Below are 16,802 nucleotides of genomic sequence, written 5' to 3'. Positions count from 1 at the left end.
GAGTGGAATTTTCTATATATACACACATTGGCCAGCGAGAGCCGCGGGAGAGATACGTTATCACAGGATCAAGGTTATTTGCTATATACACAGCTGAGCATCCTGCGTTCTGCACCTCATGGGATATAACACATGGCGCTGCCCAAACATAGCCCCCGCCGCTCCGATTTATCACTATAGCACATCTATATACAGGTGCGTCTCACTAAATTAGAAGATCATCAAAAGTTAATTTATTTCAGTTCTTCAATACAAAAAGTGAAACTCATATATAGAGTCATTAATAATAATCTTTATTTTTATAATTTTTACAGGTTGCACACATTATCATCACTGTCCCCGATGGGGCTCACAATCTAAATTCCCTATCAGTATGTCCTTGAAATATGGGAAGAAGCGGAGAACCCGGAGGAAACCCACGCAAAAATGGGGAGAACATACAAACTCTTTGCAGATGGTGTCCAAGGTGGGATTTGAACCCAGGACTCCAGCGCTGCAAGGCTGCTGTGCTAACCACTACGCCACCGTGCTGCCCATTACAGACTGATCTATTTCAAGTGTTTATTTCTGTTAATGTCGATGATTATTGGCTTAGGGCCAATGAAAACCCAAAAGTCATTATCTCAGTAAATTAGAATAATTAACAGAAAATATCTGCAAAGGCTTCCTAAGCGTTTAGAAAAGTCCCTTAGTCTGTTTCAGTAGCTCCACAAACATGGGGAAGACTGCTGACTTGACAAATATCCAGAAGGCAGTCACTGACACACTCCACAAGGAGGGTAAGCCACAAATGGTCATTGCTAAAGAAGCTGGCTGTTCAGAGTGCTGTATCCAAGCATGTCAATGGAAAGGTGAGTGGAAGGAAAAATTGTGGTAGAGAAAGGTGCACAAGCAACCGGGATAACCGCAGCCTTGAAAGGATTGTTCAGGATTGCTAATTTACTGAGATAATGACTTTTGGGTTTTCATTGGCTGTAAGCCATAATCATCAACATTAACAGAAATAAACACGTGAAATAGATCACTCTGTAATGACTCTATACAATATATGAGTTTCACTTTTTGTATTGAAGAACTATAGTAAATTAACTTTTTGATGATATTCTAATTTTGTGAGCAGCACCTGTATATAGGCACCCGATGATCTGTGGAGAACACTGGCAGTAAAGTGTTAATTCTCCCTGCAGCGCCTCCGCAGGGGAAACAAATCATTTAACGGTGTACGCTGACATAAGTGGGTAATGCAGGCGTGCACCCGGTCCTCCAGAGACAAAGAGGAGAATCTTTCCTTTTATATGGCTTCACACTGGCACAGATAGTAAAGGGATGGCCGCAATTTATAAGGGAAAAAAAAGGGGTTAACTAGAGGAGTATTAAGCTTTTATTTCTCGTATCGGCCTTAAATGCATCAACTTCTAAAAGAAACAGGTTATAAGGCCCTCACCTAATAGTGATAAGACGGGGATGCATCTAATGTGCACTCACAGCACTGCTGAAAAGTGAGGGAAGGGTTATATCATGGTGTTCTGACATCTAGTGGCCAATATAGAAACTGCATTACAAAATACTTTTTTTTGCAGTCAAAATTCTATTAAAATAATTCTTTGCCATGGTTACAAATTACTTTTTTTCTGTCTCCTCAAATAGAATTCATGAAAAAAAAAACAAGACCAAAAGTATTGATATCTGCATTTTAATTCAGGACGGCAGTCACATACAGCTCATAACAGGGGCAGGTGAGTGATTGCACCCCCAAACTGTAATACAGGGGTGCCCATGTACATAGCCTGGTGCCACCCCCATCTCTGCCCGTGCCCAGGATTATCGGCCTCTGGTTACTGACTGGGAAGACTGCGGTAGGTGGCGACCCAGAACTTGACATAAGAGGAGCGCAGGTCCTGCTTCATGGACTTGTGTGTGATCTTGTTGTTGATTTCCAGGTACTGTCCATACTGGGTGGAGTAGACTAACCAAGGGGTGGGCACCTTAGAGTTTCCTTTACTTGGATCTCTGGGAGTATAAGAAAATACATCATCCATGGTAGGACCGGTGAATACGGGCAGCTCATACACAGGTTATTGCTGAGCGTTTGTCTTACCCGGTTGCAGCAAAGTTGCTCCAGTACGCGATCATGGCCTCAGAGACGTCCCGGTCCTGGGGTCTATAGGCCATGGTGTTTCTGAATGGCTTACCGAACATGTACTGGAGGTCTTCAGCGTGATCAGCGCCCGCCCAGCTCGGGTAGATGGGCATACGGGTGGCATGAGAGAACATGTAGCTATAGGTCTTGGCTGTCCTATAATAAGAAACAAAAATCAGGCACCAAACTAATATCATACTGTATAGAACAGTATATAGTGACCTGCAGCATGACGGTATAACCTGGGTATCACTTGTATATAATTATATGTGTGCAGCTGGAATATCCTGGGCATTTCCTGTATATAATTATATATGTACAGCTGGTATAACCTGGGCATTTCCTGTGGCGGCACGGTGGCTCAGTGGTTAGCACAGCAGCCTTGCAGCGCTGGAGTCCTGGGTTCAAGCCCCACTAAGGACAACATCTGCAAAGAGTTTGTATGTTCTCTCCGTATTTGCATGGGTTTCCTCCGGGTACTCCGGTTTCCTCCCACATTCCAAAGACATACTGATAGGGAATTTAGATTGTGAGCCCCATCGGGGACAGCGATGATAATGTGTGCAAACTGTAAAGCGCTGCGGAATATGTTAGCGCTATATAAAAATAAAGATTATTATATTATTATTATATAATTATATATGTACAGCAGGTATAACCTGGGTATCACTTGTATATAATTATACATGTACAGCTGGCATAACCTAGGTATCCCCTGTATATAATTACAGGTCCTTCTCAAAAAATTAGCATATAGTGTTAAATTTCATTATTTACCATAATGTAATGATTACAATTAAACTTTCATATATTATAGATTCATTATCCACCAACTGAAATTTGTCAGGTCTTTTATTGTTTTAATACTGATGATTTTGGCATACAACTCCTGATAACCCAAAAAACCTGTCTCAATAAATTAGCATATCAAGAAAAGGTTCTCTAAACGACCTATTACCCTAATCTTCTGAATCAACTAATTAACTCTAAACACATGCAAAAGATACCTGAGGCTTTTATAAACTCCCTGCCTGGTTCATTACTCAAAACCCCCATCATGGGTAAGACTAGCGACCTGACAGATGTCAAGAAGGCCATCATTGACACCCTCAAGCAAGAGGGTAAGACCCAGAAAGAAATTTCTCAACAAATAGGCTGTTCCCAGAGTGCTGTATCAAGGCACCTCAATGGTAAGTCTGTTGGAAGGAAACAATGTGGCAGAAAACGCTGTACAACGAGAAGAGGAGACCGGACCCTGAGGAAGATTGTGGAGAAGGACCGATTCCAGACCTTGGGGAACCTGAGGAAGCAGTGGACTGAGTCTGGTGTGGAAACATCCAGAGCCACCGTGCACAGGCGTGTGCAGGAAATGGGCTACAGGTGCCGCATTCCCCAGGTAAAGCCACTTTTGAGCTACAGAGAAGCAGCACTGGACTGTTGCTAAGTGGTCCCAAGTACTTTTTTCTGATGAAAGCAAATTTTGCATGTCATTCGGAAATCAAGGTGCCAGAGTCTGGAGGAAGACTGGGGAGAAGGAAATGCCAAAATGCCTGAAGTCCAGTGTCAAGTACCCACAGTCAGTGATGGTGTGGGGTGCCATGTCAGCTGCTGGTGTTGGTCCACTGTGTTTCATCAAGGGCAGGATCAATGCAGCTAGCTATCAGGAGATTTTGGAGCACTTCATGCTTCCATCGGCTGAAATGCTTTATGGAGATGAAGATTTCATTTTTCAGCACGACCTGGCACCTGCTCACAGTGCCAAAACCACTGGTAAATGGTTTACTGACCATGGTATTACTGTGCTCAATTGGCCTGCCAACTCTCCTGACCTGAACCCCATAGAGAATCTGTGGGATATTGTGAAGAGAAAGTTGAGAGACGCAAGACCCAACACTCTGGATGAGCTTAAGGCCGCTATTGAAGCATCCTGGGCCTCCATAACATCTCAGCAGTGTCACAGGCTGATTGCCTCCATGCCACGCCGCATTGAAGCAGTCATTTCTGCCAAAGGATTCCCGACCAAGTATTGAGTGCATAACTGAACATTATTATTTGATGGTTTTTTTGTTTGTTATTAAAAAACACTTTTATTTGATTGGATGGGTGAAATATGCTAATTTATTGAGACAGGTTTTTTGGGTTATCAGGAGTTGTATGCCAAAATCATCAGTATTAAAACAATAAAAGACCTGACAAATTTCAGTTGGTGGATAATGAATCTATAATATATGAAAGTTTAATTGTAATCATTACATTATGGTAAATAATTAAATTTAACACTATATGCTAATTTTTTGAGAAGGACCTGTATATATGTGCAGCTGGTATAGCCTGGGTATCACTTGTATATAATTATATATGTGCAGCTGGAATATCCTGGGCATTTCCTGTATATAATTATATATGTACAGCTGGTATAACCTGGGCATCTCCTGTATATAATTATATATGTACAGAAGGTATAACCTGGGTATCACTTGTATATAATTATATATGTACAGCTGGTATAACCTGGGTATCCCCTGTATATAATTATATATGCACAACTGGTATAACCTGGGTATCTCCTGTATATAATTATATATGCACAGCTGGTATAACCTGGACTTCTCCTGTATATAATTATATATGTACAGCTGGTATAACCTGGACATCTCCTGTATATAATTATATATGTACAGCTGGTATAACCTGGGCATCGTCTGTATATAATTATATATGTACAGCTGGTATAACCTGGACATCTCCTGTATATAATTATATATGTACAGCTGGTATAACCTGGGCATCGTCTGTATATAATTATATATGTACAGCTGGTATAACCTGGGCATCTTCTGTATATAATTATATATGTACAGCCGGTATAACCTGGGTATCGTCTGTATATAATTATATATGTACAGCCGGTATAACCTGGACTTCTCCTGGATATAATTATATACAGTGGGGCAAAAAAGTATTTAGTCAGTCAGCAATAGTGCAAGTTCCACCACTTAAAAAGATGAGAGGCTTCTGTAATTTACATCATAGGTAGACCTCAACTATGGGAGACAAACTGAGAAAAAAAAATCCAGAAAATCACATTGTCTGTTTTTTTTTAACATTTTATTTGCATATTATGGTGGAAAATAAGTATTTTGTCAGAAACAAAATTTCATCTCAATACTTTGTAATATATCCTTTGTTGGCAATGACAGAGGTCAAACGTTTTCTGTAAGTCTTCACAAGGTTGCCACACACTGTTGTTGGTATGTTGGTCCATTCCTCCATGCAGATCTCCTCTAGAGCAGTGATGTTTTTGGCTTTTCGCTTGGCAACACGGACTTTCAACTCCCTCCAAAGGTTTTCAATAGGGTTGAGATCTGGAAACTGGCTAGGCCACTCCAGGACCTTGAAATGCTTCTTACGAAGCCACTCCTTCGTTGCCCTGGCGGTGTGCTTTGGATCATTGTCATGTTGAAAGACCCAGCCACGTTTCATCTTCAATGCCCTTGCTGATGGAAGGAGGTTTGCACTCAAAATCTCACGATACATGGCCCCATTCATTCTTTCATGTACCCGGATCAGTTGTCCTGGCCCCTTTGCAGAGAAACAGCCCCAAAGCATGATGTTTCCACCACCATGCTTTACAGTAGGTATGGTGTTTGATGGATGCAACTCAGTATTCTTTTTCCTCCAAACACGACAAGTTGTGTTTCTACCAAACAGTTCCAGTTTGGTTTCATCAGACTATAGGACATTCTCCCAAAACTCCTCTGGATCATCTAAATGCTCTCTAGCAAACTTCAGACGGGCCCGGACATGTACTGGCTTAAGCAGTGGGACACGTCTGGCACTGCAGGATCTGAGTCCATGGTGGCATAGTGTGTTACTTATGGTAGGCCTTGTTACATTGGTCCCAGCTCTCTGCAGTTCATTCACTAGGTCCCCCCGCGTGGTTCTGGGATTTTTGCTCACCGTTCTTGTGATCATTCTGACCCCACGGGGTGGGATTTTGCGTGGAGCCCCAGATCGAGGGAGATTATCAGTGGTCTTGTATGTCTTCCATTTTCTAATTATTGCTCCCACTGTTGATTTTTTCACTCCAAGCTGGTTGGCTATTGCAGATTCAGTCTTCCCAGCCTGGTGCAGGGCTACAATTTTGTTTCTGGTGTCCTTTGACAGCTCTTTGGTCTTCACCATAGTGGAGTTTGGAGTCAGACTGTTTGAGGGTGTGCACAGGTGTCTTTTTATACTGATAACAAGTTTAAACAGGTGCCATTACTACAGGTAATGAGTGGAGGAAAGAGGAGACTCTTAAAGAAGAAGTTACAGGTCTGTGAGAGCCAGAAATCTTGATTGTTTGTTTCTGACCAAATACTTATTTTCCACCATAATATGCAAAAGAAATGTTAAAAAAACAGACAATGTGATTTTCTGGATTTTTTTTTCTCAGTTTGTCTCCCATAGTTGAGGTCTACCTATGATGTAAATTACAGACGCCTCTCATCTTTTTAAGTGGTGGAACTTGCACTATTGCTGACTGACTAAATACTTTTTTGCCCCACTGTATGTACAGCTTGTATAACCAGGGTATCCCCTGTATATAATTATATATGTACAGCTGGTATAACCTGGGTATCGCCTGTATATAATTATATATGCACAGCTGGTATAACCTGGACTTCTCCTGTATATAATTATATATGCACAGCTGGTATAACCTGGGTATCGCCTGTATATAATTATGTATGTACAGCTGGTATAACCCGGACATCTCCTGTATATATATATATGTACAGCTGGTATAACCAGGGTATCCCCTGTATATAATTATATATGTACAGCTGGTATAACCTGGGTGTCACAAGTATATATTTCTATATGTACAGCTGGTATAACCTTGGGCATCTCCTGTGTATAATTATATATGTACAGCCGGTATAACCTGGGTATCGCCTGCATATAATTACAAATGCACAGCTGGTATAACCTGTGCATCGCCTCTATATAATTATATATGTACAGCTGGTATAACCTGGGTATCGCCTGTATATAATTATATATGCACAGCTGGTATAACTTGGGTATCGCCTGTATATAATTATATATGCACAGCTGGTATTACCTGTGCATTGCCTGTATATAATTATATATGCACAGCTGGTATAACTTGGGTATCGCCTGTATATAATTATATATGCACAGCTGGTATTACCTGTGCATTGCCTGTATATAATTATATATGTACAGCTGGTATAACCTGGGTATCTCCTGTATATAATTATATATGTACAGCTGGTATAACCTGTGCATCGCCTGTATATAATTATATATGTACAGCTGGTATAACCTGGGCATCTCCTTTATATAATATGTACAGCCGGTATAACCTGGACATCTCCTGTATATAATTATATATGTACAGCTGGTATAACCTGGGCGTCTCCAGTATATATTTCTATATGTACAGCTGGTTTAACCTGGGTACTTGCTGCTAGTTTACATGGACTGGTACGTACTTGGCGTGCTGGTAGTGAAGTCCTAAAGCTTCTTGTGTGGGGACCAGAAAGATGTAGTCGGTCTCAATGTCGACCACGGTCTTCTTGACGAGCTCGTGATCGGGGTTCTCTCCCCAGCTGTCTGTGTACAGGTTGTAGGCGATGTCCAGGGCTGCGGTGCCTTTAGGAAGGGTCAGTCCTTGCACCAAATTGTGCACGTCCTCCCTGTCAGACAGAGTCTGCTAGATACCAGGCAGCTGAGAGACAGATATACAAGCAGTGGACACAGAATGGCGACGTGCATATATATACACTAATGTAAGTGTCAGACTCACGGGGTCACCCTCTGTAGGGGTCTGTTAATGTTCGGCACATCAATGCCGGCAAAAAGATGTCCATCCATGTTATTGACTCCGGCGAGATAGTCCACGTCTGCAGCATTTTCGAACAGATTGCGCGGCTCATCAGGAATAAAATCTCCATCGATGACCGGAGAGAAGGCCAAATAGTGCACCAGGGGATCTGCACAGAAAAAGAGGGTCCTTACAAGTCCCCTCAGTGTCATTATCCAGTGCCCTGAGTGTCAGTGTCATTATCTTGTAACCCCAGTGTCAGTGTCATTACCCAGTACCTGGACTGGATCACGTACTCTGAGTATTGACGTCATCATGCTGTACCCAACTGTCAGCGTCATTATCCTGTACCCCGAGTGCCAGCGTCATTATTCTGTACCCCGAGCGTCAGCGTCATTATCCTGTGCCCCGGGTGTCAGCATCATTATCCTGTACCCCGAGCGTCAGCGTCATTATCCTGTGCCCCGGGTGTCAGCATCATTATCCTGTATCCCAAGTGTCAGCATTATTATCCTGTACCCCAAGTGTCAGCGTCATTATCCTGTACCCCGAGTGTGAGCATCATTATTCTGTATCCCAAGAGTCAGCGTCACTATCCTGTACCCCAAGTGTCAGCGTTACTATCCTGTACCCTGAGTGTCAGCATCATTATCCCGAACCTCGAGTGTCAGTCATTAACCCATACCCCGAGTGCCAGTGTCATGATCCAGTACCCTGAGCATCAGCATCATTATCCTGTACCCTAAGTGTCAGCGTTATTATCCTGCACCCCGAGTGTCAGGGTCATTATCCTGTACCCCAAGTATCAGCCGTATTATCCTGTACCCCGATTGTCAGCATCACTATCCTGTACTCCGGGTGTCAGTGTCATTATCCTGTACCCTGAGTGTCATTGTCATTACCCTGTACCCAGAGTATCAGCGTCATTATCCTGTACCCCAAGTATCAACGTCATTATCCTGCACCCCAAGTGTCAGCGTTATCCTGTACCCAAAGTGTCAGCATCATTATCCTGTACCCCGAGTGTCAGCATCATTATCCTGTACCCCGAGTGTCAGCGTCATTATCCCGTACCCCAAGCGTCATCGTTATTATCCTGTACCCTGAGTGTCAGCGTCATTATCCTGTACCCCGAGTGTCAGCATCATTACACTGTACCCCGAGTGTCAGCGTCAATATCCTGTACCCCGAGTTTCAGCGTCATTATCCTGTACTCCGAGTTTCAGCGTCATTATCCTGTACCCCAAGTTTCAGCGTCATTATCCTGTACCCCGAGTGTCATCACTATTATCCTGTACCCTGAGTGTCAGTGTCATTATCCTGTACCCCGAGTGTCATCGCTATTATCCTGTACCCCGACTGTCAGCGTCATTATACTGTACCCCGAGTGTCAGAGTCATCATCCTGTACCCTGAGCGTCAGCGTCATTATCCTGTACCTCGAGTGTCAGCGTCATCATGCTGTACCAAGAGTGTCAGTGTCATTATCCTTTTTGCTGTGGGCTGGGAGGACATGAGATATGAGCATACCCCATGGGCTCGCGCTGTGTACAGTCAGAGTGGCGCTTTTATCTATCAGTCTCTTATGTCTCACACTCGAGATTGGTCAGTTGCAGCTGATATGCCAGGGTGATGGCCTTCGGGTCAGTCTGTTTCAGGCAGTTCACCAGGGTGGCAGTGTCATCTACGGGGCATCCCACATTTGTTGCCAGCTGTAATGGAGAGAATGATTTTCAGTAAATCTTCCTATCGGAGCATCAACATCATCCATCCAGAAGGAGAATGTGCAGATGAGTAACAGAGCATGCAGTCACCTGTTTGGCCCACATGAGAGGTTCTCGCTGGATCGCCCACGGGCACAGTCCTACCCCACTCTGGGTGATGGCCCTCCTGATCAGTCCCACATTGTAAGGAGTCAGAGTCTGGATCGCAGAAAGGAAAAGCAGAGGTTAAACACGCCGCTTCAGCATCAACTTGTGCACGAATATTCCAGCAATGTTAAGCAGTTGCAGCTTTTCCTAATATTCCACTTCATTATTCAGCAGTGATGAAAACCTCGACTATCTAGTGCCACCACTAGAGGGCGATCTTTATTCATTAACCTATAGTCAATTGTGTACAGATCTCCCCCTAGTGGTCGCAACCTGCAACTGAGGTTTTATGTCTGTGGAGGGAGCGCTGATCAGGAGGCAAACAAATCCACCAATTCCCCATACAGGTACGTTATTGTAAGTTGGGAAATACTTCACTTAATATTAAAATTGGTCATTACCTGCAGAGAGACACTGGCGCCCCCTGCCGACTCCCCAAAGATGGTGATATTACTGGGATCTCCACCAAAGGCAGCGATGTTCCTCTTCACCCAGGCGATTGCCATATGCTGATCCCACAGACCGTAGTTACCTAAATAAGACCCCAAAAGTATGAAAAAAGCTGAACTTTTATCAAAAGACAAAATATGAAGAGAATGAAGAAAAGTGAAACATGAATCCCCTCAGTATCTGGAGACCGCCCGTGGGCTCCATCATTTCTTCACAGGGAAATAATACCCCGAGCGGTCTCCTTCGGACAATACATTGAGCAGTGGAGACCCCCTCATTCCTGCCCAAGGAAAGGAAACTCCCCAGAATAAATCCACTGCGAGGATCAGTCCGCCAATGATGACCTAGTAATGAATGGGTCTTACCGGGGGCACTGGCGTCTCCAGTGCTGAGGAATCCCAGAGGTCCCACACGGTAGTTGAGGGTCACCACGATGACTTTGCCGCGCAGGGCCAGCTCCTCTCCGTCATACAGGTAATTGTCCAGGAAGCTGGCTCCTTGTGCACCGCCAAGCAGAAAACCTCCACCATAAATCCAGACCATAACGGGCAATTGTGTAGAAACTAAATGTAACAGGAATCCATAACAGGAGAGGAAACAATGGCTTCTCCAGAGCTTAAAGGGGATGTACAGGATTAGAAAAACATGGCTGCAGGTTGTGTGTGATATTACAGCACCATTCGATTCAATAGTCGAACTGCAATACCAGATACCACCTTTAATAGAGAGGTAGCGCTGTTTCTGGTAGAAAAACGCCATGATTTACTAATCCTCATTGTTATTGTGAGTGACTGCAAAAGACATGCTCTGCTAATATGAGATGCAGCCTGTACATCAGACCCTGCGCAGAATATGGACATCCCCTTTAAGATAGGATCTGCTCCTTTAAGGATGACCAGTGTATGCAGTGGTGCTAACCTGAGGAGCGGGTCTGGGGGACCCAGATATTCAGGTACAGACAGTCCATGCTCCCAATGACGTCAGTCTGGAGCAGGGTCGCCTGCACGCAGCGGGGCTTGTACTCCGTGGTTTTCAGGGTTCCTAGGACAAGAAGCAAAATGCAATTAGCGCCACTGACCCCGACATGGCAATACGCTTAGTTATTAAGGCGCACACTTCCGTCCTCCATTCACACCCGGAGCTGCATTCACTGCTCCGCTGCTTTCCGTACATTGCAGGACCTCACGTCTGCAGACCACCCCGATGCCTTTAGGTTAGAAGCCAGAATTGTGACTGCAGCTCTGGAGGTGACTGGAGTATAAGACATGAAGCCGACAGGTAAAAGCACACACATCATTCTTACCTGACCAGCCCGGATGCTTTTCGGGTTTCTCCAGAACCTTAGTCGGAGCGCCAAATGGGATCCCCTTAAAGATATCGATATAATCTGGGGAGACCACACCGATCTTCTTACTGATTCCTTCGACAAATCCCCCCTCTGTGTGCACCACGCCGAGCTGAGAAAGAAACAGAGAACACCAGAATGTAGAGCAATAGCGTCTCTGCCTCCTGTAATGGCAGAAAACGGAGGCAGGGAAGGCTCGGACTCACCGTCGCTGCGCGGGCAGCCACCAGAAGGCTGGAACAAGCCAAGAAGTGCAGCAAGCGTGCCATCCTGTGTGCGGGATGAGTTCTCCCCTCCAGCGGTCCTCAGTGCGCCCGAGCCGGCTTATATAAGTCACTCACCATCACATGTATCGACAGCGGTACGGTGCCAAGGAGAAACAATGCCAACAAGTGTGGGACACTGGGCAGCTGCGTCCGGGTATCAGGATGGGCACCGCGCTCACTGCTGTGATGGCGGCCGCGGCCCCACAGCTTCTCACACATTAAATTTTCCATTGATAATCATTAAGGTTATTAGAGATATCAAGAAACGACATCGACCCTGCAGAGATAATACACAGAACATAGCAATACCGACTGCTGAGCCATGCATCTAATCCAGTGTGATACTGCTGAGCCACGTAGCTAATCCTGTGTGATACTAACTGCTGAGCCATGCATCTAATCCTGTGTGATACTAACTGCTGAGCCACGTAACTAATCCTGTGTGATACTGACTGTTGAGCTGTATCTAATCCTGTACGATACTGACTGCTGAGCCACGTAGCTAATCCTGTGCGATACTGACTGTTGAGCCATGTATCTAATCCTGTGCGATACTGACTGTTGAGCCATGCATCTAATCCTGTGTGATACTAACGGCTGAGCCACGTAGCTAATCCTGTGTGATACTGACTGTTGAGCTGTGTCTAATCCTGTGCGATACAGACTGCTGAGCCACATATCTAATCCTGTGCGATACTGACTGCTGAACCATGTATCTAATCCTGTGCGATAGTGACTGCTGAGCCACGTAGCTAATCCTGTGCGATACTGACTGTTGAGCCATGCATCTAATCCTGTGTGATACTAACTGCTGAGCCACGTAGCTAATCCTGTGTGATACTGACTGTTGAGCTGTGTCTAATCCTGTGCGATACAGACTGCTGAGCCACATATCTAATCCTGTGCGATACTGACTGCTGAGCCATGTATCTAATCCTGTGTGATACTGACTGCTGAGCCATGTATCTAATCCTGTGCGATAGTGACTGCTGAGCCACGTAGCTAATCCTGTGCGATACTGACTGTTGAGCCATGCATCTAATCCTGTGTGATACTAACTGCTGAGCCACGTAGCTAATCCTGTGTGATACTGACTGTTGAGCTGTGTCTAATCCTGTGCGATACAGACTGCTAAGCCACATATCTAATCCTGTGTGATACTGACTGCTGAGCCATGTATCTAATCTTGTGTGATACTGACTGCTGAGCCATGTATCTAATCCTGTGCGATAGTGACTGCTGAGCCACGTAGCTAATCCTGTGCGATACTGACTGTTCAGCCATGCATCTAATCCTGTGTGATACTAACTGCTGAGCCACGTAGCTAATCCTGTGTGATACTGACTGTTGAGCTGTGTCTAATCCTGTGCGATACAGACTGCTGAGCCACATATCTAATCCTGTGCGATACTGACTGCTGAGCCATGTATCTAATCCTGTGTGATACTGACTGCTGAGCCATGTATCTAATCCTGTGTGATACTGACTGTTGAGCCACATACTCAATCCTGTGTGATACTGACGACTGAGCCATGTATCTAATCTTATCCTTGTTAAAGAATTAAATATACCGCGATACTGTCTGCTGGGCTGTGTATCTAATCCTATCCTGTGATAGGGTCTGTTGAGCTGTATATCTAATCCTAACCTGTGTGATAGGGTCTGCTGAGCTGTGTATCTAATCCTATCCTGTGTGATACTGTCTGCTGACCGGTGTATCTAATCCTATCATGTGTGATACTGCCTGCTGAGCTGTGTATCTAATCCTATCCTGTGTGTTACTGTCTGCTGATCGGTGTATGTAACCCTATCCTGTGTGATACTGTCTGCTGAGCTGTGTATCTAATCCCGTCCTGTGTGATACTATGTGCTGAGCTGTGTGTCTAATCCCATCCTGTGTGATGCTGTGTGCTGTGTATCTAATCCCGTCCTGTGATACTGTCTGCTGTGTATCTAATCCCGTCCTGTGTGATACTGTCTGCTGTGTATCTAATCCCGTCCTGTGTGATACTGTCTGCTGTGTATCTAATCCCATCCTAATCCCGTCCGGTGTGATACTGTCTGCAGTGTATCTAATCCTGTCCTGTGTGATACTGTCTGCTGTGTGTCAAATCCCGTCCTGTGTGATACGGTCTGCTGTATATCTAATCCCGTCCTGTGATACGGTCTTCTGTATATCTAATCCCGTCCTGTGTGATACGGTCTGCTGTGTATCTAATCCCGTCCTGTGTGATACGGTCTGCTGTGTATCTAATCCCGTTCTGTGTGATACTGTCTGCTGTGTATCTAATCCCGTCCTGTGTGATACTGTCTGCTGTGTATCTAATCCCATCCTGTGTGATACTGTCTGCTGTGTATCTAATCCCGTCCTGTGGGATACTGTCTGCTGTGTATCTAATGCCGTCCTGTGTGATACTGTCTGCTGTGTATCTAATCCTGTCCTGTGTGATACTGTCTGCTGTGTATCTAATCCCGTCCTGTGATACTGTCTTCTGTGTATCTAATCCCGTCCTGTGTGATACTGTCTGCTGTGTATCTAATCCCGTCTTGTGTGATACTGTCTGCTGTGTATCTAATCCCGTCCTGTGTGATACTGTCTGCTGTGTATCTAATCCCGTCCTGTGTGATACGGTCTTCTGTGTATCTAATCCCGTCCTGTGTGATACTGTCTGCTGTGTATCTAATCCCGTCCTGTGTGATACTGTCTGCTGTGTATCTAATCCCGTCCTGTGTGATACTGTCTGCTGTGTATCTAATCCCGTCCTGTGTGATACTGTCTGCTGCGTATCTAATCCCGTCCTGTGTGATCCTGTCTGCTGTATCTAATCCCGTCCTGTGTAATCCGGTCTGCTGTATCTAATCCCGTCCTGTGTGATACTGCCTGCTGTATCTAATCCCGTCCTGTGTGATACTGTCTGCTGTGTATCTAATCCCGTCCTGTGTGATCCTGTCTGCTGTATCTAATCCCGTCCTGTGTGATACTGTCTGCTGTGTATCTAATCCCGTCCTGTGTGATAATGTCTGCTGTATATCTAATCCCGTCCTGTGATACTGTCTTCTGTGTATCTAATCCCGTCCTGTGTGATACTGTCTGCTGTGTATCTAATCCCGTCCTGTGTGATACTGTCTGCTGTGTATCTAATCCCGTCCTGTGTGATACTGTCTGCTGTGTATCTAATCCCGTCCTGTGTGATACTGTCTGCTGTGTATCTAATCCCATACTGTGTGATACTGTCTGCTGTGTACCTAATCCCGTCCTGTGTGATACGGTCTTCTGTGTATCTAATCTCATCCTGTGTGATACTGTCTGCAGTGTATCTAATCCCGTCCTGTGTGATACTGTCTGCTGTGTGTCTAATCCCGTCCTGTGTGATACGGTCTTCTGTGTATCTAATTTCGTCCTGTGTGATACTGTCTGCTGTGTATCTAATCCCGTCCTGTGGGATACTGTCTGCTGTGTATCTAATCCCATCCTGTGATACTGTCTGCTGTGTATCTACTCCCGTCCTGTGTGATACTGTCTACTGTGTGTCTAATCCCGTCCTGTGTGATACGGTCTTTTGTGTATCTAATCCCGTCCTGTGTGATGTCTGCTGTGTATCTAATCCCGTCCTGTGTGATACTGTCTGCTGTGTATCTAATCCCGTCCTGTGATACTGTCTGCTGTGTATCTAATCCCATCCTGTGTGATACTGTCTGCTGTGTGTCTACTCCCGTCCTGTGTGATACTGTCTGCTGTGTATCTAATCCCGTCCTGTGTGATACTGTCTGCTGTGTATCTAATCCCGTCCTGTGTGATACTGTCTGCTGTGTATCTAATCCTGTCCTGTGTGATACTGTCTGCAGTGTATCTAATCCCGTCCTGTGTGATACTGTCTGCTGTGTGTCTAATCCCGTCCTGTGTGATACGGTCTTCTGTGTATCTAATTCCGTCCTGTGTGATACTGTCTGCTGTGTATCTAATCCCATCCTGTGATACTGTCTGCTGTGTATCTAATCCCGTCCTGTGTGATACTGTCTGCTGTGTATCTAATCCCGTCCTGTGTGATACTGTCTGCTGCGTATCTAATCCCGTCCTGTGTGATCCTGTCTGCTGTATCTAATCCCGTCCTGTGTAATCCGGTCTGCTGTATCTAATCCCGTTCTGTGTGATACTGTCTGCTGTATCTAATCCCGTCCTGTGTGATACTGTCTGCTGTGTATCTAATCCCGTCCTGTGTGATCCTGTCTGCTGTATCTAATCCCGTCCTGTGTGATACTGTCTGCTGTATCTAATCCCGTCCTGTGTGATACTGTCTGCTGTGTACCTAATCCCATCCTGTGTGATACTGTCTGCTGTGTACCTAATCCCGTCCTGTGTGATACGATCTTCTGTGTATCTAATCTCGTCCTGTGTGATACTGTCTGCAGTGTATCTAATCTCGTCCTGTGTGATACTGTCTGCAGTGTATCTAATCCCGTCCTGTGTGATACTGTCTGCTGTGTGTCTAATCCCGTCCTGTGTGATACGGTCTTCTGTGTATCTAATTTCGTCCTGTGTGATACTGTCTTCTGTGTATCTAATCCCGTCCTGTGGGATACTGTCTGCTGTGTATCTAATCTCATCCTGTGATACTGTCTGCTGTGTATCTACTCCCGTCCTGTGTGATACTGTCTACTGTGTGTCTAATCCCGTCCTGTGTGATACGGTCTTTTGTGTATCTAATCCCGTCCTGTGTGATAATGTCTGCTGTGTATCTAATCCCGTCCTGTGTGATACTGTCTGCTGTGTATCTAATCCCATCCTGTGATACTGTCTGCTGTGTATCTAATCCCATCCTGTGTGATACTGTCTGCTGTGTGTCTACTCCCGTCCTGTGTGATACTGTCTGCTGTGTATCTAATCCCGTCCTGTG

At 45.0% G+C, this 16,802-nt stretch overlaps 1 protein-coding gene across 1 annotated transcript; it reads right to left on the bottom strand.

Moving 5' to 3' along the window:
- Positions 1 to 279: 279 nt before the first annotated feature.
- Positions 280 to 12,122, bottom strand: LOC138662237 (bile salt-activated lipase-like). The gene is made up of 11 exons (XM_069747610.1): positions 11,848 to 12,122; positions 11,600 to 11,753; positions 11,215 to 11,337; positions 10,662 to 10,859; positions 10,248 to 10,378; positions 9,790 to 9,897; positions 9,570 to 9,687; positions 7,959 to 8,145; positions 7,645 to 7,848; positions 2,099 to 2,296; positions 280 to 2,010 (listed from the first exon to the last, which is right to left on the bottom strand). Exons 1-11 carry the CDS (start codon positions 11,908 to 11,910, stop codon positions 1,836 to 1,838), a joined length of 1,659 nt encoding a protein of 552 aa, XP_069603711.1. The 5' UTR covers positions 11,911 to 12,122; the 3' UTR covers positions 280 to 1,835.
- Positions 12,123 to 16,802: the final 4,680 nt, after the last annotated feature.

Source organism: Ranitomeya imitator, chromosome 2 (genome assembly GCF_032444005.1).
Source record: "Ranitomeya imitator isolate aRanImi1 chromosome 2, aRanImi1.pri, whole genome shotgun sequence".
NCBI lineage: Eukaryota > Metazoa > Chordata > Amphibia > Anura > Dendrobatidae > Ranitomeya > Ranitomeya imitator.
The sequence above is the reverse complement of the archived record's forward strand: the minus strand, read 5'-3'. Positions and strand labels throughout refer to the sequence as shown.